General features: G+C 36.8%; 3 protein-coding genes and 1 pseudogene across 3 annotated transcripts; 2 read left to right on the top strand and 2 right to left on the bottom strand.

The window, feature by feature from the left end:
• Positions 1–467: 467 nt before the first annotated feature.
• On the bottom strand, positions 468–7,571 carry LOC133725786 (uncharacterized). The gene is made up of 7 exons (XM_062153165.1): positions 7,349–7,571; positions 5,451–5,554; positions 2,112–5,345; positions 1,738–1,980; positions 1,483–1,641; positions 1,149–1,307; positions 468–1,008 (listed from the first exon to the last, which is right to left on the bottom strand). Exons 2-7 carry the CDS (start codon positions 5,517–5,519, stop codon positions 775–777), a joined length of 4,098 nt encoding a protein of 1,365 aa, XP_062009149.1. The 5' UTR covers positions 5,520–5,554; positions 7,349–7,571; the 3' UTR covers positions 468–774.
• Positions 7,572–13,758: 6,187 nt separating this feature from the next.
• On the top strand, positions 13,759–15,236 carry LOC133731770 (glycine cleavage system H protein 2, mitochondrial-like; annotated as a pseudogene).
• A 264-nt stretch (positions 15,237–15,500) lies between these two features.
• On the top strand, positions 15,501–16,134 carry LOC133725785 (uncharacterized). Its single transcript, XM_062153164.1, has 2 exons — positions 15,501–15,756; positions 15,865–16,134. The coding sequence occupies exons 1-2, from the start codon at positions 15,661–15,663 to the stop codon at positions 15,976–15,978; spliced, it is 210 nt and encodes a 69-aa protein (XP_062009148.1). The 5' UTR covers positions 15,501–15,660; the 3' UTR covers positions 15,979–16,134.
• Positions 16,135–16,286: 152 nt separating this feature from the next.
• Positions 16,287–23,056, bottom strand: LOC133725783 (gamma aminobutyrate transaminase 3, chloroplastic). Its single transcript, XM_062153163.1, has 19 exons — positions 22,892–23,056; positions 21,779–21,894; positions 21,538–21,622; positions 21,308–21,380; positions 20,613–20,710; positions 20,248–20,340; positions 19,679–19,752; positions 19,542–19,580; positions 19,378–19,466; positions 19,216–19,292; positions 19,041–19,115; positions 18,131–18,178; positions 17,968–18,051; positions 17,788–17,875; positions 17,638–17,716; positions 17,065–17,155; positions 16,889–16,967; positions 16,594–16,709; positions 16,287–16,510 (listed from the first exon to the last, which is right to left on the bottom strand). The coding sequence occupies exons 1-19, from the start codon at positions 22,931–22,933 to the stop codon at positions 16,436–16,438; spliced, it is 1,521 nt and encodes a 506-aa protein (XP_062009147.1). The 5' UTR covers positions 22,934–23,056; the 3' UTR covers positions 16,287–16,435.
• Positions 23,057–24,320: the final 1,264 nt, after the last annotated feature.

Raw genomic sequence — 24,320 nt, 5'->3', positions numbered from 1 at the left:
GATAATAGGTGGGAGAGATGAGGTTGCAGGAGGGACGTGGTTGGCTTGTTCAAAAAGGTGGGAGAGTTGCTTTCCTTACCAATGTGCTCGAGCTTCTTACTCTTCCGGAGGCAAAAGAGCCGGGGAGGCCTGCCTGTGCTTTTCTTTTTCAAACCGAAAAAAAATTGTCATGGCATGAAATAATATTTCAAGAGCGCACTGCAGCTACGACCTCCTTACTCATACTTCTTGGCCTAACGAAGAATATGATGTGCCTTCGCTATATACAATTGGTTATTGTGCCTTAAAAGAATGCGTGATTGGAGCAATACTTTCATATTCTACATGTTATGAGAAATAGGAAAGTGTAAAGGTCTGGTGTATGTTTGCACTAATCGTCAACGGGTCTTGGTAAAACTACGTCACATGCGCATATAAGATGCTGGTCCAGTTTGAGTTATTTGAAATAGAAAGTTGAAAGAAGTTCATAACAAATGAAGGTGAAATTTTAATTAGTACTCTGAAAAAGCTGTAAAAATAAGATTTCTTAAAGCACCTGCAACCCAATCGAAAACTAGATACAAACTTGAATAACAATACATGAATTAGCTGTGTTTTGCTTTGCAAACAGGCAAGGAGCATAGGCATCAAAATAAACTCCCAGACCAAAAACCTCAAAAACTATAAGCTTGAAAGCATAAAAACAAAGCTTTCAATCAGCTGTGCATAATTTATACCAAGGGAAAATATAAACCAAAACCTGAGGGGCCAAACCAATACCACAATACACGAAAGCTAATATCGTTTCCCAAGAATGATGCCAAGGATGACAGACACAAGAGCCACTCCAAATATGACCTTAATGGTCATCATTGGGGAAGCATTGGCAGTGTGAGTAAGGCTCTCTGATGAGGATGAGGCTTGAGCAGAAGTTGTTGCTTCAGACTTTTTCTTACTCTTCCTTTTCGATGGAGTTGTAATGGTTGATCCAATGTCCCGGGATTTCACTTCCAATCCTGAGATATCACCCTGCAACAAGATTCAAATATAAGTACCTTTACAACTTCTTTGCTGGAAGACTTGGCATCATGATTCTAGCAATTTTGTGCATGCCTGTGTCTGCATTTTGTATATACATAAAATTTAGACGGGAAATAGATGGAAAATACCTTTTCGTTTATATTGGCATCAGAAAGCTGTAATTTTTGCTCAAGGTCTTTGACTTGCTTATCTAGAAGTGTGACTTCCTTGTTCTTAGCTTCAAGTTGCTCAAGAGACTGCTTCAACGCTGCTTCTCGTTCCAGGTCCTTTTGAGAATCCGCTTCTTTCTGTAGTTGGGAATTCAAACATGGAAAATTTTATCAGAAACAACATTAAATAAATGATGTAGGCATAAGAGTGATACTTTGTTTGGTCTGAACAATCGGCAGCTCTCCAAGTATCGAACATCCTATAGTAAGGTCGAAGTAGTCTTATACTCTTACATAAGGACTATTGCCTTACCTTTTCAGAAACAGCGGTCTGAGCAATTTCTAACTCTCTCTGAAGGTTTAGAACTTGTTCATTTAATAAATCTCTATCATGGACTTTAATTGCATGATCCTCCAATTTTGTTGTCAACTCTGCCTCTCTTGCAGCAGCAGCCACCTTAACGCTTTCAACCTACAATACCATCATACAAGTCAGAATGAAATAATGCAGGATACTAAAAGCTTGCCTTGTCAATTTATTTGATTGTTGCAATTGATAATAGTCTACCTCTTTTGCTAGTTGAGCTTCAGTTTTCACCAACTGTTCTTCGAGTTCCTTGAGAGACTTCTGTAACAAAGGTTTTTCAGCAACCTCAGCCTTGAGATTTTCGAACTCAGATTTTAAAGCATCTCCTCCTGCTTTGTGTTCCTGCAGTTGTTCTTCGAGCTGGGATATCACTTGCTGAAGTTCCTTCTTGGTACTTTGATGCAGTTCATTTAGCAGGTTGTTCTCATCCATAACCGAAGATATCTGTAGCACAAACATATAGATTTTCAAATTATTAAAGGGCCGAAAAGCAACATACCAATAACCACAAAATAATATAGAAAAGTTTATCAATATATATATATATATATATATAGTAAAGTCTGATTGCAAACCTGAGATTGTAGTTTTTGCCCCTCAGAAGAAAGCTGCTGTGTTAACTCTTCTATAGTCTTTTGTGAAGTCTGAAGTTGTTCAACTGTGTCATCCTTCTCAGCGATGGTGGCAGATAACTTTGCTTCTAGATCACTCACTTTGGACTCATATATAGACACTTCCTCTGTAAGCTTAACATTTGCCTCGGCTAGCTTTCTGCTTTCTTCTTCAAAGTGAGCCGACTTAGTTTGTAGTTCCTCAACAGTAATATCAAGCTGCTTCAGCTTCAAGAGAGCCTCTTCTAGCTCTACTTTACTGGTTTCGGAAATTGCAGACGACTCTTGAGCCTTCTCTTCATAGACCTTTATTTGGGCTTCCAGTGCAATTAGTTTCTCGTTCAGATCTTTAGCTTCCAAATCCTTCTCACTGAATCTCTGAGTGGCTTCTTGTAGCTTTGCTTCTGATTCCAGAATGCGAGCTTCAGCAGCAGAATGGAGATCAAAGGCTCTCGAGTGTTTCTCTGTTAACTCCTCAATAGTGCTCTTGTGGGAAATAAGGTGTCCAGTAGTGGCTTCTTTTTCAGATAGAGCAGAGTTCAACAATTCCTGTAATTCATCTATCTTGCTTTTTAGCTGAACATTTGTCCCAACCAACAGTTCATTTTCTGAGAATGATTGAGAGGCTTTGTCTTCTGCTTCCAAGAACTGTTTTCGGAGTTCTTCATTTGTACTTTCTGAAGAAGCCAATTTACGCAAACAATTATCCAGTTCTTCTTTCAAAGATGCAGATTTTTCGGCTGTTGCAGCAACTTGCTCTTCATAAGCCTTCACCTGATCTTCAAGAACATTCAGCTTCTCAGCAAGAGATTTTGCCTCAGAATCCCTGTTAGTGAAGTTTCCTATTGCTTCTTGGAGTTTAGTCTCTGAATCCCTCGTCAGGGATTCATGTAGCGATTCAAGTTCTAAGTTTCTTGATGATGTTTGCTCTATCAGTTTGCTATGTTGTTCCAGTTGCTCCTCCGCCAACTTGAGTTTCTCTACGACCTCACCTTCTCTGATTCCAGCAGCCTTAAGATCATCTTCGATTTTCACCAATTTCTCTTGAGTTTCAATCAATTCATTCCTCAAGACTTCCACTAGATTTTCCGCTTCGGAATACTTCTCAGTCGAGCTGTTTGAGGCATCTTCTAACATTTTCTTCTCTTCAGTAGCAACATTCAAGGATTCTGTCAACTGCCTTTCCTTGTCTTTCGCCGTCTGCAGTGCAACTTCAAGGCTAGATGTTCTTTCTTGGAATGCCTCGAGTTCAGAAGCAAGTTCAGATACTTTATTTGAGTACTTCTTTGAATCTGCTTCAGCATCCTCATATTTCTTCTCCAATGTGCTTATTTGTTCCTCAAGTTCTTGAATTCTATACTTCTCAGTTTCAAGTAACAACTCCAGCTCACTCGCCTTTTTACCGGCATCCTCCACTTTGGAATGAGACACTTGGATCAAATCTTCGAGTTCCAGGCTTCGCTGATGAATTGTAGTGGCTTTGCCCTCATGTTCAGAGCATTTCTCGGTGGAAATCTTCAATTGCTCCTGAAGCTCTGCATTTTGCAAAGATGACTGGTTTAAGGCAGATTCCAGCTGTGGTATCTTCTCTTGGTATTCTTGAACCTGACCATTTAGCTGATTCTTTTCTGCCTCAACCTCTCCCAATGTTGCAGTGAGTGCCGATACTTTTTCAGAAAATTCTTCCAGATTTCTCTCAGCAATTCCTTTGTTCAACTCTACCGCATTTAATTGTTGCTCAAGCTCTACATTCTTTTGTTCGACTGCTATAAAGCGTGTCTGAAGCTCTGTCAGTTGCAATTTCACTTCTTCTGCTGCTGCAGTTGAAGATCGAATAACACCCTCGAGCTCAATATTTTTTTGAGTAGCAGTTGCATGTGCAGCTCCTGATTCGCTATGGAGCTCCTCCAATGACTTCAACTTCTGTTCCAGCTCTACATTGTTCGACAAAGCTTCAGACAATAGAGAATCTGTTTTTCCAAAATTCTCCTCCGAAAGTTTCAATTTTTCTTCAAGATCACTGCACAACTCCTTCATCAGCTGTACATTACCAGTGAGATCAGCCACAGCTGCTTCCACTGCTTCTTTTTCTTTAGTTACTATAGACAACTGCTCCTGTACAACTAAGACCTGTTCTTCGTGGGTTCTTTTCGCAGCTTCAACCAATTCCTTAGCGCTTGATTCCTCCTGCAGCTTCAACTTGATTTCTTCCAACTCGGAAACCTTTGCCTGGAGATCTTCTTTGGTCGAGGCTAACAGATTTTCAAGAGCTGAAATGTCTTCCTTCACTTGAGACTCGGAAGCCTTTTTCAGGTCCAATTCCGCGGTTAGTTCACTTATAAGAGCTTCTTTATCAGAAAGTCGTTGCTCCAAGTCTACACCTTGGGACTTTGACAGAACCAGCTCCTCTTGGACTGCAGAAAGCTCAGCAGCAGCAGACTGAAGTGCTTCCTTAACTTTTTCATCTTCAGCAATCTTGTCATACAATCCCTTAAGTTCTCCTTGAATAGCACCCATCTGCTCTTCCATCTCTTTAGCACTCACTTTTGCCACTTCAAGCAGCTTCTCGAACTCCAAGGCCCTCTTTGTCTCAGACTCGGCGTGCGAACCACTTTGCTTGTGCAGCTCCTCAAACTTCTGCACTTCACCTACAGAACTCTGCAGCTCTTGCTCCAGCTCCTGCATCCTCTTTCTCGAGCTTTCGAGCTCGAGGCTTAGACCATCGAATGATTCCTTCACCCCAATAAGATCCTTGTGCTTTTCTTCTTGAGCTTGCAATGCCTCTTGCAAAACACTGAGTTGTGAAATGTACTTCTCCTCAGCTTCAGTGATCTGCTCTTGCAATTTCTTGTGACTGAGTTCCAGCTCCTCGTTCTTCTTTCCAATTTCTTCGAGCTTCTCCTCTGTAAGTAAGACCTCATTCTTCAGCTCGGAATTCTCTGACTCCGATTGCTTCAACACACCAGCCAATCTTTCAATCTCTAGCTCAAGTTCACCTGTCTTCTCCCGCGCTTCTAGTAACTCCCTGCTTGAATTGCTTGTGCTTCTCTCAATAACAGATGACTTGCTGTCCCCCTCCGCCAATGTCTTTTCAGCTAGTGATTCCTTCTCAACTTTAATGAACTCTCCATCGAAATTAGCTTCATCCTCTTCTTTCTTTCCTTCTTTTCCAATCTGTAGGAAGTCTCCATTTGACACCTGTATGAAACCATCAGAATCAACACTCAAATCCTATTCAGATTTTTAAAAACGAATTGAACCCATGAAAAACGTGTAAATCAGAAAACACATCATGCAACTTACCTTTTCGTTAGTCTCAGCTTCTTCAACAGCCTTCACTGGGATATCTGCACTCACTTGTGTTTCATCCATGTTGCAACAAATGTTCACCTACTTTTCTTGCTTCTCTGAAAGTTACGACAACATCACATCATGAGCTACTTCAATCTTGTTACAGATAAATCAATAAACATTTCTTGTTTTGGGCTGAACGAATCAGTCAACCTAGTCACTCTAGATATATGATCATGTTGCAAAGGTGAAGCATGATAGAGGGCAGTTCTGTAATTACAGGCGACAACAGGTCCCATTTGTACCATGTTTGATTTGTGTTCCAAGCAAAAACAAACAACTTGACGTGGTACCCTAAACAGGGTTGCCCTGGTAGCCCATCAACATCATTTAACATCTCTTTCTTACACACAATTATTCCTAAATTTCCGTGTGCCACTTACCATTTTCATTGTTCTATTTTGGTAAAAGTTTAAATAAAGAATTAATTTAAAATTTAAAAGAGCTCCTATTATAATTTTTTTTTTTGCATATTAATTATTACTAGTAATGAAAAGTCTGTGGGACCCGAACTTCATTCATTCAAGCTATTTATGCATCAAGACAACAACAAGGAAGGCCTAAATTTCATTTTTAAAATAGGCTTTGCATCATTTCATGATCTAATTGATGAAAAAGAAAAGAAAAGGACACAACTTTAGTTTCGGCCTTTCGGGTGAAATCAAGACCGTCCATTGCGCCGAGGAAAACATAAAAAAATAAGAAAAAAGTCTATGAAATTTTCAAATACACTAAAATTGAACCATAGTGGGTGGAGCCTGCTACCATGGTAGTAGGCATTCCCATAGTCCCATCCTTTAATTTGTTTTGATAATGGTTTATTCAGATGGACAGATCACATTCAGTTATCACAAACCCCCAACTGGTTTCTTTCTTTCTAACTAAATTTATGACCAAAAAGAAGATGGATGAGAAAAAATAAAAAAGGAATCTTTCAAAGGTCTTAAAGGTGATGGACAGGTAGCTTAGCCATCATTTTCTTTTTTCCTATTTTTGATTTATGGCAGAGCCTTGGTCACTTTTGGGCTCTGTAAACAACTAAACACACACAGAGACAAGTACCCAGAAGTGACATGTCATTTTTTTATATTTTTTTTTTCAAAAAGAGGCAAATCAATTATGACTGACAATTGGGAAAAAGAAAAATAAGGGTGCCCAAGTCCACCAAATGAGTTTGATGATCAAAAGAAAAGTCCACTAATTGAGGGAATGAATCAAGATTGGTAATGATGTAATAAACACTGTATCTTCTTTACTGGAAGCAATCAAAACCTTCAGAATATATTAAATTGCCAGTAAATTCATACTTTATTAATATTTACTACTTGATCTAGTTAAAACAGCTGACGAATAAAATCCCCACCAAACACACCCAATAAAAACAAATAAAGAAACCGAAATAATATTAATTAGAATTTACAGATTTAGTCCTCCTTGAACAAGGATCTCAAAGCCAGGACCGGTCAAACAAGAGTAAACCAATTACAAATGAACTTGGAGCTTCCTCTGATCCATGATCAAGATGAACACGATCATGATCAAGATCAAGGTGATGGGATTCTTTCAAATCCTTCAAAGACACAAACTTTGATATCAAATGATGATCTAATTCACACACAAAGATTCAAATGCCTGGTTTCAAACCACATCCATATATATGATCAGTACCCAGACATCAAAATCACATAAAGATCAAAACTTGATGCTTGATCAACAAAACCAAGATCAGAACACTAATATATGAATCAGTAAAACATGAACCAGCAAAACCAGAAACAGTGAGAAACCAAGTACAACCCAGAAAACAGAGCATGCATAGAAACCCAGAAAAGAATGATTGATCGGTTTACCTGATGAAGACGATTGCTTGTCTTGCTTAGATATCTGGGAAACGTATTGTTGTTTGTTGTTTGTTGTTTGTTTTTCGAAACACTGAAAAATGTTTCGAAAAAACAAACAAAGATGAATGGAGATGACAATGATGAACTGGAAATGAAATGAAAATATAAGACAAAGCAGAGAGAGAGAGAGAGAGAGAGATTCTCGGTTTTATATATAATAGAGAGGGAGAGGGATCGAGGAGTAAACGGGTCCACTTTTAGTGTGCAAAGGCCAAAGGGACACTAAATGGTGGTCTTCAATTGGGCAATCGGAGAGTAGGCAACTTTGCTGTGTCTGCAGTTTTGCCTTCCGATTTGATTTTAATTACATTTCCAACCAGAGCGTTATAGGAATGCTGCAATTTTACTTGCTTTGGAGGGAATAATATCATGACAGATTTTTGGGTTTGGCTAGCATATTTTGCATATCAATAAATCAGTTAAAATCTTTGAACCAAAATAAATAAATCAGTTTAAATCTACGGTTTTGAAACCTGTTGATTTGGAGATCCATTGTTTTGACAAACCATTTTAAGACGTAGGTTAAGGTTTTGCGTTTTTCAAATGAACAATTTATATCATCATAAATAATGGATTAGTAATCTTATGAAAATGACAATGCGTTACAATCAATTTAAACTCCAGTGACGATGAATGATGAACTCATTTCTAAGGTTCGCTAACGTTGAGCGCGGTTGGGTGTGGATCTCAATTGACCCAGCGTCGCATTTTCGCATTTGTGCCTATGTAGATAGTGCGATGGACGTGCAGGTGCTTATTTTGGAGATTTGAGTTCACTAAATATTGATTAACCCTTCAAATGAATGCAAGAATCATCAAAGCTGTGTGTGTAACTACTATTTGATTTGTCGTTCATCTCGTTTGTTTTAAGATATTCATTGACTTTATTCACGAATCTGTACCACTCTTGAATTGTTTACCATGTTGATCAGAAAACAATAACTCATTTGATATTGCATAAATGCACAAAAAGCTAGTAATATGTATCCTTCTATGTAATTGAGGAACATGTCAATGACCCTATAAGTATCAATCTATCTTTGAAAGTATTTGGACAAACTGCATCGAGAAATCTCAAGAAACCATTGTAAAAATGACTTTACAATGATCATACAATAAATTTAGAAAACCTTCTCGTGCCTTTATGCCTACGGCTCTAATAGAATTAATTATTTTCGCAAGGCTTTTCATCTTATTATATATGTAAAGAAAAATCACTTAATTAATTCGACACAATGAGTATCCGCAAGTATAAGCAACAAATCGTTGACCTCATATAAGTTGTAATAGTTTTCTCTTGATGCACACCGGAGTGGGGAAGGCATGAGCCTCGTTACCTCATGATATAACTCATCGTCTCCTTTTCAAGTGGCCCTATATATAGATTCTGATTTCTTTTTCTTTGGAAATGTATGAAAGTCTGAATTATCATAATGCTAGTTGTGAGAAAATAGACCCAGATATAAGGTCAAACAAGTCATTTTCTATATACAAAAAGAAATATTGGCTTTCTAGGTCTGTGAGTGGGCAGAGTGGCGGCCATATCCCGACCGACCAAACCGCCCTTCCAGGCGTGCCAGCATCACCACCGCTGTCTTTCTTTGGCCCAATTACGACATTTTCCCTCTCTTTTTGGCTTCAGTCTTCATTAACTTTTTAAACAGATCAAATTTCTCAATTGTCCTACACGTATTTTTGAACCATCTTTCTTTCTTGCGATCTTCTTGCGTTTTGATAAAAAAAAAATGTAGTTTCTTCTGCTATATTCCATTATAACATAACATATATGGTAGGCCGAACATGCAATCAGCACACCTTTCAATGTTAAGTATGAGAATAAATGTTCTTCACGACTGGCTCATACGTATAATAAAATTATTAGTGGAGTGAAATATATTTTTGATTAAATCCGTGCTTGAGTCCTTAAGATATAAAATCCAACCTATGCAAAATGTGTTTCTTCATTATCTCTAAACAAAATAAATGATAACTTGTTTAACAAGAAAACATGACCTCACTCGCCCTATTAAACTTAAGTATATGATTTGAAGCATTTTGTGATGTGAAGATAAATGTAGTAAAATTTCGTGATTTTTTTTATTGCTATGTGGTTACACCGATGATTAATTGCATGCTTTATCTAAGTTATCCCATAAGCGAAATGTTTGGTTCATGTCTTTGATGAAATTCCTAATTTAGAAACAAACTGATATAGTACAATTAAAGTCACACATATATCAATAATAGTTTGAAAATTTACGTGTTGGCTTCAACTTTCTGAAAGTCTGAAACAACCATGAGCAAGTTAATTCGAGAAGAATTAGCATATCAATTCATTGCGTCTACCTATAATGTAATACTAATAAATGGAAATTAGCATGTGGTATCAAAATTAGCTGATAATTAATTACTTTACATGTACAAAAAAAAGGTACAAAAACAACTGGCTGCAAATTAATGGTACGTACTGTGAATAATTGCTAGTTATGTGCGAAGTGGGAATGCATGTTGCATGTTTACGTGCATTTAAATTTGCTACATTCATTCATTATTGGTTTAACTCTAGAGATAATTCAGTCTTTTCAAAAGTATTGATTATATCTTTGTGAAGCATCAAGCTATTGTTTTACACATTAACAAAAGCCTTTTGTACAGTGTGTTTCACTATCCTAAGTTCCTAACAACAGCTCCTTTTGCGTGCATAACGCTGTTTTGGTTGTTGCTAACCATCTTTATTGGGCGGGGGACGATCCTTTGTAGTTTGTACATTAGGCAATGCTTAGTCAGACTTCAACAAAATGTACAATTTAACATCATTAATCGCACCTAACCTATTAGAGCAAGTGCACTGGTTTCACCTTGACTGGTCATAGTCAAGAAAAAGCTGATGTGGTGACCGGCCATGGGAGAAACACATTTGCAGCGGAGGATTCTTGCCCAGGCAAACATCACCCCTTCATGACTACAACCAAAGAAATAGTCAATTCCATGACTATTTCCATGACCGACCAAGCCCACATGCCACACAAGCCCAGTCCTTCACGTGGCTGACGTGAGCACGCTGTCAGCAACCATCGACGCGCCTTGGCTTGGGGAGGACACCATGACGACGCGTGGCGCCGCAACGTGATCGAAGCTAAGTCCAGTCGCTTGTCGCATAGCGACAGAGAGAGGGGGTCAGCATGCCACGTGGAATCCAACCGTTGGTCCTATTTGAAATCTGATCCCAACGGTCATGAAATCTCAGCCCTTTATTTCAATTAAATGGGCAATCCTACGGCTGAGGATTAACATGTATATATATATATGTTTGAATTCTGATCCCAACGGTCATGAAATCTCAGCCCTTCATTTCAATTAAATGGGCAATCCTACGGCTTACAATTAACATGTATATATATGTTTGTAACGTTAATAAACGGTAACTAAAAAATTTTTAAAAAATTCTAAACATTTCTCTATAAATACCTACCATTTATTTTACATCTCACACCCAAAAAATTATCTTTCATAGTGACCCAATTTTGTGCTTCCTCCTCTTCATATAGCTCTCATCTTCCAAAATTTTTTATATCCAATATGGCTGAACAAAGGGGAAACACGCGTCCAGTGGCCGGACAAGAGGGAGATCAAAGTGAAGATGATAATATCAAAGACAAAAGGAGATGGACGGATGAGGAGGATGTTCAATTGTGCAAGTCTTGGAAAATTGTAAGCCAAGATCCGGCGGTGGGCACAAATCAGAAAAAAAAAACGAGCTATGGATGTGCGTGAAACGACACTTTGTCGCAAATTGGCCCCAGAGCCGATCAGCTTCCTCTTTGCAAGGAAGGTGGAAAATTTTGAAGGTTGAACTCTATGAGTGGCATTGTGCATTAAGGCAAGCAAAAAATTGATACAAGAGCGGTTCGAATGCGGTTGATGAGGTATGTATTTGTTGATAAATCATTTAATTTGTTGATACATTATAGTAAAATATGTCTTCATAAATTATGGGGTAATTATAATATCGTTTTAATTGTAGTAATTGTTTTTCGTTATGATTTAAATAATTAGTTGATAAATAATGATGTAATTACAACGATATTTATATTTGTATTTATTGATTTTTATTGTAAAACGGTGAGATACTTTTTTATTAAAATTATGACCTTTATATTTGTTGATAAATCTTATTGCTCCATTATAGTAAAATATGTCTTGATAAATTATGGGGTAATTATAATATCGTTTTAATTGTAGTAATTGTTTTTCGTTATAATTAAAATAATTAGTTGATAAATAATGATGTAATTACAACGATGTTTATATTTGTACTTATTGATTTTTATTATACTGTGAACAGTAAGTGTGAACAGTGTTGACCGGGCAAGAAAAACAACTGGTGTAAACCCATATCCAGTGGCAGTGAATAGTAGCTTGACTGGTCGAATTCTTGACTTCTCGACTTTGCCTTTTCTTGACTACGGGTGCACTTGCTCTTAGCTAGACTTCGTCGTTCATGCAACCAATCAATTACTTTAATGCACTGTTCAATTATAAAATCACGATATATACTAGAATTCGGCCTAATACCTCCGTCTTTTAATAAAAGTGATTAACTATGACTTTATTCTTTTACCAAATTAGTTAATATATATATGACAAACAGTGAAAGAGGTTGATAAAAGAACCCAATATCTGACCATCTAATGAGAATTCCATATTAGAATTCATATATAGCAATTCGAAAACATGATGACAGTTGGCACAAAATAGGAGACTAGCTAGCAAGTATTTATATATTGAAGAGAATGTTTAAGATTAATCAAATCTAGCCGGCTAAACATGTTTGACTAGTTGTTTGAGACTTGTAAGTTGGAAACCAAGTCAACCAAACTACTCAAAATTTGGCGGAATCAAAAAAGAAGACGGCAGTCTTAATTGGTCGTTGATCATAGATGAGCTATATATTATTCTCCAACATATAAATGGATGCTTACATTCGCGTCAAGAAACAAATATGAATAATTGACTACTTGAATACGATTTCAGGCGGTTTTATATGGTTGATTCTGCTAATTTCACTATTTGAGCCAGACTTAGACGTAATGAACACTAGACACGAGTGCATAAAAGATTAGGCTAACAAATGATTATATACAAAGTTCACAAAGCAACTGTGGATTCGAGAATCTTTTTAATTCTTAATTTGTAGTGAGTTAACTTTGTTTGCTTAGCTATTTCATATTTGTCTCTCTGAGGCGTTTGCTTAGCATCTTTGTCTTTCATGTTTGTGAAAAAATATTGAAGCAACTAGGAACCCTGCTGGTATATATAGTTTAGTCACTTAGTGGATGAATTTCAAATTAAGCAGCGCGCGACATTTTTTTTGCCATGTTTGTTAATTAGTTTACTAACTCTTTTCCTGAACTGTTGATTACTTAGTTATAACTTATAATTAATTTATGCTTGAAGCTTTTTCCTGAACATATTTGTTAATCAAAATTTGCATTATGATCATTTTACCATTTTTCCTAGATATATACCATCTAAAACTCTCAGAAAAGAAAAAATGAAAAATAATATAAGGCTGGTAATTAATACCATTCCAAATTTCCAATAGATGTCCACATCAAGTTGTATCAGTGTTCTCTTTCCTGAGTATTCTTCATCATCTTCAATTCCATGCCATGTTCAAATATGTGTGCCGAAGTTTCTTTCTTTCCAGCACTAGTCATTTCCTATTTTAATGTTGTTAATTTCCTGTTTCCTATAATAACATTTATGGTTTCTGAAATTTTTCTTTTATTTTGGTTGGTTAATTGGTGATATTTTTGTTCTGGTCTTGGGCCTTACCTCTCTGTTGCCTACCTAGAAGATGCAGATGAAGATGATGATTGATGACGTCGATCATTGGGAATAAGACCGGATTCTTATATACTTGAGCTTTTTATGATAACCAAATCGACTGGTTTTCATTAACTAATAATTAATAACTAATAACAACTGATATATAGATTCGATTCCTAGATTAGTATTAAGATGAGAAGTTGCTAATGAATCGTTTAAAGCAATATTGGCTGAAGTCTCCTCATCAAGCTCGAGCCTTGTACGTACTAAAATTGGCTCTGTGATGATGAGTGATAACATGCACCATTAGTTGACACGTCATTCCCAAACACAGAGTTTTCTATACACGTGTTGTCCACAAGCCAAGTTACAACGACGGTAAGAAGCTACTGTAGCGGTGCAGCAGCTACCATGTCTAATATCTTATACTATATATAAGACTCCGAGAGGCACAGTCGCACAGAGAGTGATGGTACGTATTGAGTAGTATGTTTTGCGCAACGAGGGCTTCTCTGTATCTGATGAACATGAACACCTCAATTCCTTCCTCTAGAGGCTTTTCTTCTGGTATGTTTTGTTATGGAATTTGTATAAAAATCTTTGGTTTCTGTTTTATGGCGTTTCGATCTTGTCTGTATAAATAAGACGTACATCATCTTCTGTCATGAAATTGCTCCGTCGATCTGCTTTTAGTGCTTTCTGGAAATTGGAGAAGTACGAGTACCTCATGTGCTTTCTCAGGAAACACTTCCCAAGTCTTTTACCAAAGCAGTGAAAACCTTCTAGGTGCTTCTAACGAAAGCTTCTATATATGTGCTTCTAACAAAAGATTTTATGTGCTTCTAACTAGTAATTAAAAGTCCTCGTGAAAACGTTTCCTATAAGCACTGCCAAACGGGATAATTTACAATTAGTTAAAACATAAACAGCTTTGGTGTCGAGTGTTCTTTCACTAAGAGAGAGTGTTGCAGCATAAAAACCACACTCACAGCAAGCTTAAGTAATTTAGTGTCTGCAGAAATGTCAAATAGATATTGAGATCGAGGCTCAATCATATATATGTTTCTGATTCCTCAAAATAATGATTAAAAATGGATTATTTTTAAGCTGTATATATATAACTATATATTATGTGTATCTTCACTTCTTCAGTTGTGAAGAGTTTAAAGTATGCCAAATCGCATGAGTGGGCGAGAGTTGATGGGATGTTGGCACCAGATGTGGTACTGTTGAGTCTGTCAAAGCCAGCAAGGGCCTCCACTCTCCTCTCTCTGGCAATGTAGTTGAAGTAAATCAAAAGCTTCGTACCTCTCCTGCTTTGGTAAGCACATGCAATTGCTTTCGTTAATCATTTAAGACTATCTGATCATTAGTGAGAGTCTAAATCAACAGCTTCTTTACTTCTACAGCTTTGGTATGCATATATTCTCATTCAATATCTCAGTATTAGTTGACATTGTCTTGGCATATATGTTTATGCTGCCATAAAGTATACAACAGCATAAACATGTAGCCCATTTGTCAATTTCGACCATCATCGATCAAATGATTTCTTGTCCAAAGTCGCATATCCCTGGGGTCATAAAAATTTACCATCACTCTTTGGGTGAGAATTGTTGCCAATTTCAAATCCACTTATAAAGTTTTCATCCAATCTGTGTCGATTCCTTTGTAATATTGTAAAACTTTTGTAGAGGAATTGGGGATAGGGACTGAATATAGGCAATCTTTCTCATCCCAATTAAGCATGAATTGCAAGAATTTTAGCCATAGGGTTTGATTCTTAATATGTTACTTCAAGCAATCACCGTTGTCTCTCATGTTTTTATCTGTTTGTGATGACACTATTATGCAGGTGAATGGGAGCCCGTATGAAGATAGATGGATCATGAAGGTAGAAATGAGCAACAAAGAGGAGCTGAATAATCTGATGGACTATGATGAGTACGCGAGCTATGTGAAAACCAAGTTGCCAACCATTGATGAACCATTTGAAAACACTTAGAATATGTTGTATCAGAAGTAGAGAAATCACTGTCAAGACGGTTTAAAATGACACTTTCAATGTTTCTTTTTAGGAGCCTTGTTTTTTTTTTTTGGAGCTTTCAATGTTGTATATATGAGAAAATGAGTGCTTGTGTCTCCTTTAGTCCTGACGTGGTAGGGGTAATTTTGTTGTTTTTACATGGATGGTTTATATTTTGAAATTTATTTTAACTCGTCTTTTGATTTGTTTCTTTTAGTGAATATTGTAACAACGCTAGTAGCATTTGCAAGCAAGAAACACCGAACTTGCTGAGACAGCTGAAACATATTTAACCACAGTGGTGAATGATTGATAGAGCACCTTATCCACTCTCAGAGTCTCAAAGACCACTAGAAATATATGCTTGAAAAGAAGGTAGTCTGAGAGAGGAAAGTACAGAAATATGGATGGGTTGCAGCAACTTGGTCTTCCTGTTCTGGGTATTGTAGCAGCTGCAGCTATCACCTTCTATGTTGTGAGCTTTTCTGAGCTAAGCGAGGTACCCTTCAACTCTCTCTGTCTCCCTTCCTCTTTCTCTCAGATGCATAAGGTTCACACACACACAGTTCCCTATCCTGTAGTTCCTGAGATTACTTTGAATCTGCAGAAATCTTTTAGGGACTTGGATAAAAAAGATTACGATGATGAAGGATATAAGCCATCTCCAAGCTCGAGGGTAAAGCGGGCCAGAAGAAAAGCTAACAAACAATCCAAGAGTTAAAAGGCATTACCAGGCTATGCCACTTTAGTTCTTGCTGTTCCTTGCAGATTTTTTTCTCCTGTTCTTTGTCGTCCTCAACTATCTGTTAAGTTTGTAAAATATGTTTCTAAATTTGTATGCAATCACTATCTGATCGAGAACTATAACTTATTAATCCTCTCGAGGTACCCTTCTCTGCAATAACAGCGTTTTGACTGCTAATCACGAAGTCAGCATCTATCAATGTACCAATGCTTAAATCGATTTCATTTTCGCGGAGTAGAATGTATAACTAACAAAAAAGGAGAGATAGAAACTCCAACAGTAACTTAATGTTCAAAATGGTTTATTTAGATATATCAACCTCATAAAACAGAGTTTGGAACAAGGGGAAAGAAAGGAGAACAGCGAATGGATTTTTCTTTACATGAAGTCGTACATATTTTTCACCATCATCATCAGCTATTGTATATAACAACTACTTCTGCTGAGACTTGAGCTCCTTCACCCTCTCTTCAGTAGCCTTCAATGCTTTCCCATATTTGCTTATTAACTGAAAATCAAAATACATTCTGGCTCAGAATTTTTCTTCAAATTGTATTCTTTTCAGGGGGACAGGAATCATATTGAGCTTACCTCATCAACCTCACTAGGAGTAATTATAAATGGTGGAGACATCATTATAGCATCACCAGCAACACGTACCAACATCCCCTCCTTCTCACATTGGGCTCCGAAATATGCTCCAACCCCTGTTGACGCATATTATCAGTAAGCCATATCAATACGAAAACATGGTTCTGGTCTCAACTAGATACCACTGTCCGGACAGAGATCATATAATTTGGGAAATGTCCCACAAAAAACTAAACACAACCATGCTAGATGAACTGAAATCTGTGTTTCCTTATGATACAAAAATGGTACATACCCCATTCAGGAGGGAATGGGTCGTTAGGTGACTTATTGTCTGTAAATTCTGTACCAAGGATCAATCCAGTTCCCCGTATCTGCAAAATGACATGAGCACTACCATGTTAATATCTCGGTGATCATAATTTCTCTTAGTGACATCTATAATTTGGAAAACTAAGGAACAGGATATACCTCTCCTATAATGGGACTATCAGAGAACGCTTTCAAGCCATCTTGAAACTGTGGGGCAATCCTCTTTACTTGTTCAACAATATTTCTTTCCCTACAACAAGTGAAAGGATTATGGTTCAATAGTATAACAATAGAACAAAGGTTGAAGTATACTGGACTCCTTCCGATTTCTAAGTATATTAAGTAAATAAAATATGCTTTCTAAGCTCTTTATGCTTATAAATTTACCAAGTCAAGCAGTGCCACAACAATCAAGTATAAGATTTGTCACTCGAAGTGCAACTTGGTTGGTTCAACTTGCATATTTTAATATATGCTGAAAGAACAAACCATTGAAGTATCAAAAAGAAAAGGGAGGAGCCATATTCATCCACTTAATAGCTTAGTCTTCATCTGGATTTATACCTCAAGTCTTTTCCTTTCAGACATACTTACAGGGTTCACAGAAAGATTTTGGTGATTTAGTCAGCAACTTCCTCCAGATTCTAAACCTAATTGTCTTGAATCCTGGGAAGTCGGAATCTAGATACTTAAATTTACTTTTGAATATTTAGAAGAGAGATGAGAACACACTTGTAAATCTTGAGCGCTTCAAGTGCAACGGCACATGCTACAGGGTGTCCAGAGTATGTGAACCCATGAGAAAATACACCTGTCACCAAAGAACTCATGTCACTCAACAATAATGACAACGGGTGGAATTTCATACAGCTGCCAACATACCAAGCTTGCTGCTTTGAGAATGTATGACATCTGAAATTTCTGGGCTCACAAGAACAGCACCAATTGGCATATATGCAGAAGAAAGTGCCTGGGATATCCAACACCAGAGTGATGAGAAAAATGAATATCGTCATGGGATGGGAGAAAGCAGCTTGGTATTTGTACACTATCCTTACTTACCTTGGCTACAGATACAAGGTCTGGTTTTATGTTGTATTTATCACACCCGTACATGTACCCAAGTCTTCCAAATGCACAGATTACCTTGAGAAGTAAAGAAACAAAACCTTAGTAACCAACATATAATATCACTCAAACATTAAAGGAACAGAATATAACATACCTCATCCGCAATAAATAGAATGTCATATTTCTTGACAACAGCTTGAATCTGCATCAAAAACAAAATGATATCTCCATTAAAACTACCTAATTTGGAGGGTAGCAGACTGTCATGTGTATTTTACATGGAATAATAACAGCTAATACAAACCTAAATTGAAAGCTTTTTACACTAGTACATCAATTTTCTTTACCACTGTATCTTTTTTAAACCATATCAGTTTAACGTATAGCAACACACTCTCAGAAGGAGCTCATAGCATAAGTAGCAACTGGGCATCATAGAGGTCTTTTTCTCATATAAGATTTTCCCTTTCAGATGAAACGTATTGATGCAGATCACATGACCAATGCATTGATGTCTACTCCAAGCAAAACATTTTTCTCTGTGCTGATTTTGAGTCAATCTATTATCTATACCAAATTATAGCAAATGATCTATAGCCAGATCAGCAGTGACTTGTTACACTACTGGGTCAAATGGTCTAAAAATTACAATTGTATTTACCATGCTTCAATCTACAAATGGAGCAATTAGAAAACAAGTATACAAATAAGTATCAAATAACTTATACGAGAAGTTTCAGTTGATATAGTGAGTTGCAGAGAACTTGATGACATGAATGAATTTCATGGAACCAGTGTGAGTTTTTAATTTTATATACAGAACCATATAATATGGAACTATAACAATTTACACAACATGTAGTAGTAAAATTAAATTTGAGCTCAGGCACCTATTTGTAAGCATATCCATGTAACCTGGATAAGCATTTTTAAATAGTGAACCTTGAATATGTATTGTGCAGAACACCGAAGAAGTGTCTCATCCCTATCCAGTTTAAAAGGAGAGCAATATGGTCATGAAACGTTTGCAAGTACTTCATGCTTCTTAATTACTATAAGCTCACCTTGTCAAAATAAGTTGCAGGGGGAGGTATCACACCTCCTGCACCCATGACAGGTTCGGCAATGAACGCAGCAATCTGAAGGTAATAAAATGTGTCAGGCACATAAAGTATTCTCTGCACTTGTAGAATGATTTTATCTGTGCAAGGGTTTAAGAGAATATTATGAATAACTTACAGTCTCTGGTCCTTCTTTGAGGATAAGATTCTCCAAATTATTGGCTAATCTGGTTGAGAATTCCTCCTCCGTCTCACCTGTCATATCCATTAGCAAGATAAAGTCTGTTAGAACTGGTCGAATATGAATCTGAAAGATTAAACCAGTGAAAAGTAAAAGGACCTGGCTGGTGATAGCGCCAATAATGGGGGCAATCCGTGTGCAATACAAATGGAGCAGGAAGATCAAATTTTTGATGCAGAGCTGGAAGGCTGTGAAAAGAAATTTACAGTTAATGAACTGAAGGCTGATATTTTCCTGAAATTTCACTAGAATATGTATCATACCCAGAAAGGCTTGCTGATATCAAAGTTGAACCATGGTACCTGTCATAATACAAAGATAACATCAAAGGACTTGAGTACAATGACCAGAGAAAATAAGGAGAAAACAAATTAATTGAGTAGTGAACAACTGAACATACGATTTATGTCGAGCTATGAATTTCTTTTTATCTGGACGTCCAAGTGCATTATAATAATACCAAACTAGCTTCACCTGCAAAGAAAAATAGTTCCAGTTATAGAGACATTATCTCAGGATTTTGACAAAGTACTTGAACATGAAAATAAATTAATAATCAGACTGATTAGTGATAGATATCATCATCTTTGAGCTCTTGATCAAACAGAGAATTTGAAGTTGTTATAAATGTGGGTGATTTAGGTCGAAGGGTAACTGAGATATCTCCAAAATTGGGTGTCATAACTCATAAGTGTTTCGAATTTCAAACTTTTATTTGATATTTACAGGAACCAAATTGAACAAGTCTTAAGAGTTCCGCCTGTATTCTAAGAAGAAAGATGACAATGTCCTTCATTCATTTATCTCATCATGATAGACATTCTTATTTGATTAATCCTATTCTCTCAACAATCCTGACAGAAATCTACATCATTGTTATCATGCAAAGGGAATTTGTAACATTAGTTTACTTCCCATCATATACATATGTAAATGGAATCAAATTGTGCTCACATAAGCTAATCAAACCTGAGTGTCATTGGCTTCGGATCCACTATTGGTAAAGAAGGCCTTTGCCATTTTTCTAGCTGTAAAACTTTCCAGAAGATCTTTTGCCAAATCCTGTGAAGTGAAAAGAACTCCTGTTATTGATGAGCTGCAAGCAATTTATGTAGGCATCTTTCAACTATGGCACTGAATAGATTTGTAGCAGCAGTGACGTATAGAGTACAGATATGAAGAATGATTTTTCTAAATAATACAATGAAAGTCTATAAAATATCCAACTTGGACTTGAAAGCATAATGCAAAGCATGTAGCAGCAAGGAATCTATGATCACAGATTAACATATAAACCTTCACTTCGATACAAGGGAGGTTATAAAATATAATACCAAAGAAGGTTTGGTAGTACGATTCCAAAAGGAGTGGTAAAATGGCAAGGTATTCAACTGTCGAGTTGCAGCTTCCACTAGTCGAGGCTCATTTCCGCCTGCAAATATTTTTTTTTGACAATCAACAGTTTGAATTCAAGTACTTTCACAAATGAACAAACAAACAAGCACTAGTATACATAAGTAGATGTCATGGAAATTTATTCAAAATTACTTTTGGACAAATGCCTGATGCATAACTAACTTACACTGGTAAGGTCAGGCAAAGCTATTAGTGAGATGGGGATCAATGAAGTCAAGTACAGGGTTTAAAATTGGTCAAAGAGAACCAATGGACATTGGTCCTACTCAAGAGGTTTTGAACAAGAGAAGGATGTTCCTAGAACTTCCATAAAGAAATGGACATACTTATACGTATACTCATAGTGTCCTCTGAAACTTTTCCCAACTTTTTTAAGGAATATCATAGCTTGACATACTTGGTGATGACAGTTATTTTTCTCTGCTTTCTATTTGAGATAATAATATTCAAACATAATAATGAAAAATGCACTGGCAAAGACACTCCTAAATTCTTTTAGGGACTTACGGCAGTTTCAAGTGAATAACAGAATACTAAGATCAATGGAACATCTTAAGAAGAAACCAATTGAAGCTGAGAAAAAACTAGTAATGCGAAACAAAAAAATTTAAACCTAGTGCTGTGCACCATAGACCAGCAAGAGCATCAAGATACTTCTTCCCATTGATGTCATAAACATAGCTACCCTGAAACCAAGAATCAAATCAGTTAAAAGACTCTGGAACAAATCAGCTCTGGGAAAAAAGGAAAAAAAAAAAAGGCACAGATGTAAACCAGTTACTTTTATTTTCAGAGAGAATGTTTGGACAATTAAAGGACACAACTAGGAAGACAGAAGTTTACCTCTGACTTCTCTATAACCAAAGGATGCACATCAGAACTTAGGGAGCCAGCTGTGAAGGGCGCAAGCATGTCATGCCCTTTAAACCTGAGTTCATCAATAAATGTGTTAGATTGGATTGTCTTGGACTCATGAACACATATGAAAATGCATACGCTATAACAAAAGTAAACTAGAACAGTTGACATGCCCTTCTTCTGGGAAGGTTAAAGTGTAGATAATTAACATAGAAACACCACCTACCCTTCTTCTGCTTGCAATGTTGCACTAGTCCCATAGAATCTGGCTAGAGAGGGAGCCAAAAAGAGATGCTCTTGTGAACTTCTTGAGGCAGCAACATATTTTATACATGACCTAAGCTGTAAACCGAAAAAGCATACATTATCAAGGATGGGTAAGCATGGATTGGATTATCAAAATGAACGAACAGCAGAATTTTGAAGTGATGTTTTTATACAGCCTATGATTTTGCTCCAACAAACATAAACAGTATATGCGTACACAAAATCAGATTCCATCATCAGGAATGGGGCCATTAACTTACAAACAAAAGAATAATTTCAACTCTGTGGGCATTTGGAGGTAAGAAAAAAAAAATGGGAGAGCCATCCCTCTACATTAATGAGGAAACAGCTACACGGAATTCTTTGAAATAGAGATTATTTTCGGCTAGCACAGCGCTCCTGCTTTCCGAATCATAGAGACCAAACAATTTGAATACATTTCCTTTACATCATTTACTTGGGAACCAAATGGGTATGAGAGCTGAAGATGAAGTGTATTAATATACCAACAAGAACTTTTAAGCAAGGGCAGTAAATTCCAATTTCCACAAACACAAAACTTTTTGTATCAATCAGGTACTTTTGAAAATTAAAACAAGCTGGAAATCCTGGATCAAAGTCCTCCCTTTCCCACATTTTCTCAGAAACCAAACAGAAAGTCAAAAATTTAATTTTTTCCAAAGTGCATTGAAAAGTCATCATTGCTTATAAAGAAAAAAGGAGCTCTCTCTCTCTCTCTCTCCAATTCTGGATAAGAAAAGAAATAAGATTAATAAACTATTTCTACACTCTGATCCACAAAGTTTCAAGGATTCAGATAAAGTCATAATTTTGAGAAAAGTCAAAGGCGGTGCTCATCGCTTCCAACATTTTCTGAGCAGGAAAGCATCAACAAAGTGATCAAACAGCCAAAAGATTCCAACTTTATCTCAAAATCACAAAATGATGAACAAAGGGTTCTAACAATTCATCAACTTGCCCCCCCCAGAACAAAAATATTCACAAGTCAATCACAAAAAAAAAACTTGGACAAACATCGCAAAAACCAAAATGGGTTTGTGAGATTTGATACCTGGGTTGTGAGATTGGATCGAACAAGGCGATGGATGCTCATTTTTGGCAACAAAACATGCAAGAAAAAAAAGAGAATGAGAATGAGAGTGAGGGAGAAGCGAGAACCTTGAGCTTGGTGTGTTTCTATTTATGGATTTGTGGAGTTGAGCATGATTGAAAGCGACAATATTGGCCCGTTGTGTCCAAATGCGTTTCACGCTTACTGTGTTTTGATTACAATGCTTACGATGATACACGCATATTTTAGTCTAGTTGATGTTATCCAAGTTTGCTTCTTTTGCCCTTTACCAAAAAAAAAACAAAAACAAAAAAGCTTGGTTCTTTTGCTTTGTCTCCTTCTCCGGAAGTCTGGGATTTATTACACACCCCAAATCGGTATGGAAAAGAAAAGTAACTTTTACTTTATTTGTAAAAAGATTTAACAATAGGCGTAAGTCTCTCTTATAATTCCGTGTTTGTATTTGTAAGCAAATGCATTTTAATTATTTCAACCGATGTGATTTTATGAATTATTTTTTTGGTTTGAGGATATCATATTAAATTTGTTAACCTGGAAGCTGCAGAAAGACTAAAACGGCCTGCTTTACTCTATTGTCCACTTGTCATCGGTCATCCTCAACTATTAACAGATTCTTTTATTTAATCATGATTCATGTCCCTGTAGTCTTAGAATCTCACAGGGTAACTTTGTAATTGCAGAACTGTGATATTCTCCTTTAATTTTCCAGTAGTGCCACTTTTATGCTGTATCAGTGTTCCCCATAATAAATAGTAACATTCCCCAATTAATCATCGTGAAAAGTCAATTGTTATACCGTGAAAATGAAGTGTGTTCCCGGACCAAAAAGTAAGGATATTTCTAAATGTACCAGCAAATTTCTACGTAGACCCAACAAATAAAAATTATTTCTATACTTTCAATTTTACCCCCTATTGTTGGAAAAATGTTCAGCAAGCAATCCTCAACTCCTCACCTGAGTCGTCTTCCTTCTTGTCAGATTTTGCGACATATACTGATCATATTCCCGCACCTTCAGAGAAGAATTAACAATCTTAATCTTCAATAGTTCAACTTCAGACCACCCTTCTTCTTCTTCCCCCCCTACTTAGCCCCAAAATTCTTAATGCTCTCCACATACTTCATGTACATGTCGACATACAGCAACTTCGTTTCACCATCGCCGCGCAGATTTTGTGGGTACGTTGTCGACGAGACTCCAAATCCCATTCCCATGGCAAATAAGCCTCTGGTGGTGTGAGGATATTGCACCTGTTGGCATGGGGAGTCGATTTAAACCCCAAATTGCAAACGAAAAAGAATTCATCGCACCTGCCGTCAACATCTTCCCGACCCATTTATAAGAACTCAGTGTATGAAACGATTCACAGTCCTTGAGGAGGCAAAAATTCGATTTTGGGCAAATGGG

Source organism: Rosa rugosa, chromosome 1, assembly GCF_958449725.1.
Source record: "Rosa rugosa chromosome 1, drRosRugo1.1, whole genome shotgun sequence".
NCBI lineage: Eukaryota > Viridiplantae > Streptophyta > Magnoliopsida > Rosales > Rosaceae > Rosa > Rosa rugosa.
The sequence above is the reverse complement of the archived record's forward strand: the minus strand, read 5'-3'. Positions and strand labels throughout refer to the sequence as shown.

Coding starts and splice junctions, on each gene's coding strand:
- LOC133725783 (XM_062153163.1), bottom strand. CDS start 22,933: ATGAGCATCCATCGCCTTGTTCGATCCAATCTCACAACCCAG. Junction 19,467..19,541: donor ATATCAGCAAGCCTTTCTGG/GTATGATACATA, acceptor TTCTTTTCACAG/CCTTCCAGCTCTGCATCAAA. Junction 16,511..16,593: donor CTCCTAGTGAGGTTGATGAG/GTAAGCTCAATA, acceptor TTTGATTTTCAG/TTAATAAGCAAATATGGGAA.
- LOC133725785 (XM_062153164.1), top strand. CDS start 15,661: ATGGATGGGTTGCAGCAACTTGGTCTTCCTGTTCTGGGTATTGTAGCA. Junction 15,757..15,864: donor GCTTTTCTGAGCTAAGCGAG/GTACCCTTCAAC, acceptor TTGAATCTGCAG/AAATCTTTTAGGGACTTGGA.
- LOC133725786 (XM_062153165.1), bottom strand. CDS start 5,519: ATGGATGAAACACAAGTGAGTGCAGATATCCCAGTGAAGGCTGTTGAA. Junction 5,346..5,450: donor AAGCTGAGACTAACGAAAAG/GTAAGTTGCATG, acceptor GGTTTCATACAG/GTGTCAAATGGAGACTTCCT. Junction 1,308..1,482: donor AGACCGCTGTTTCTGAAAAG/GTAAGGCAATAG, acceptor TCCCAACTACAG/AAAGAAGCGGATTCTCAAAA.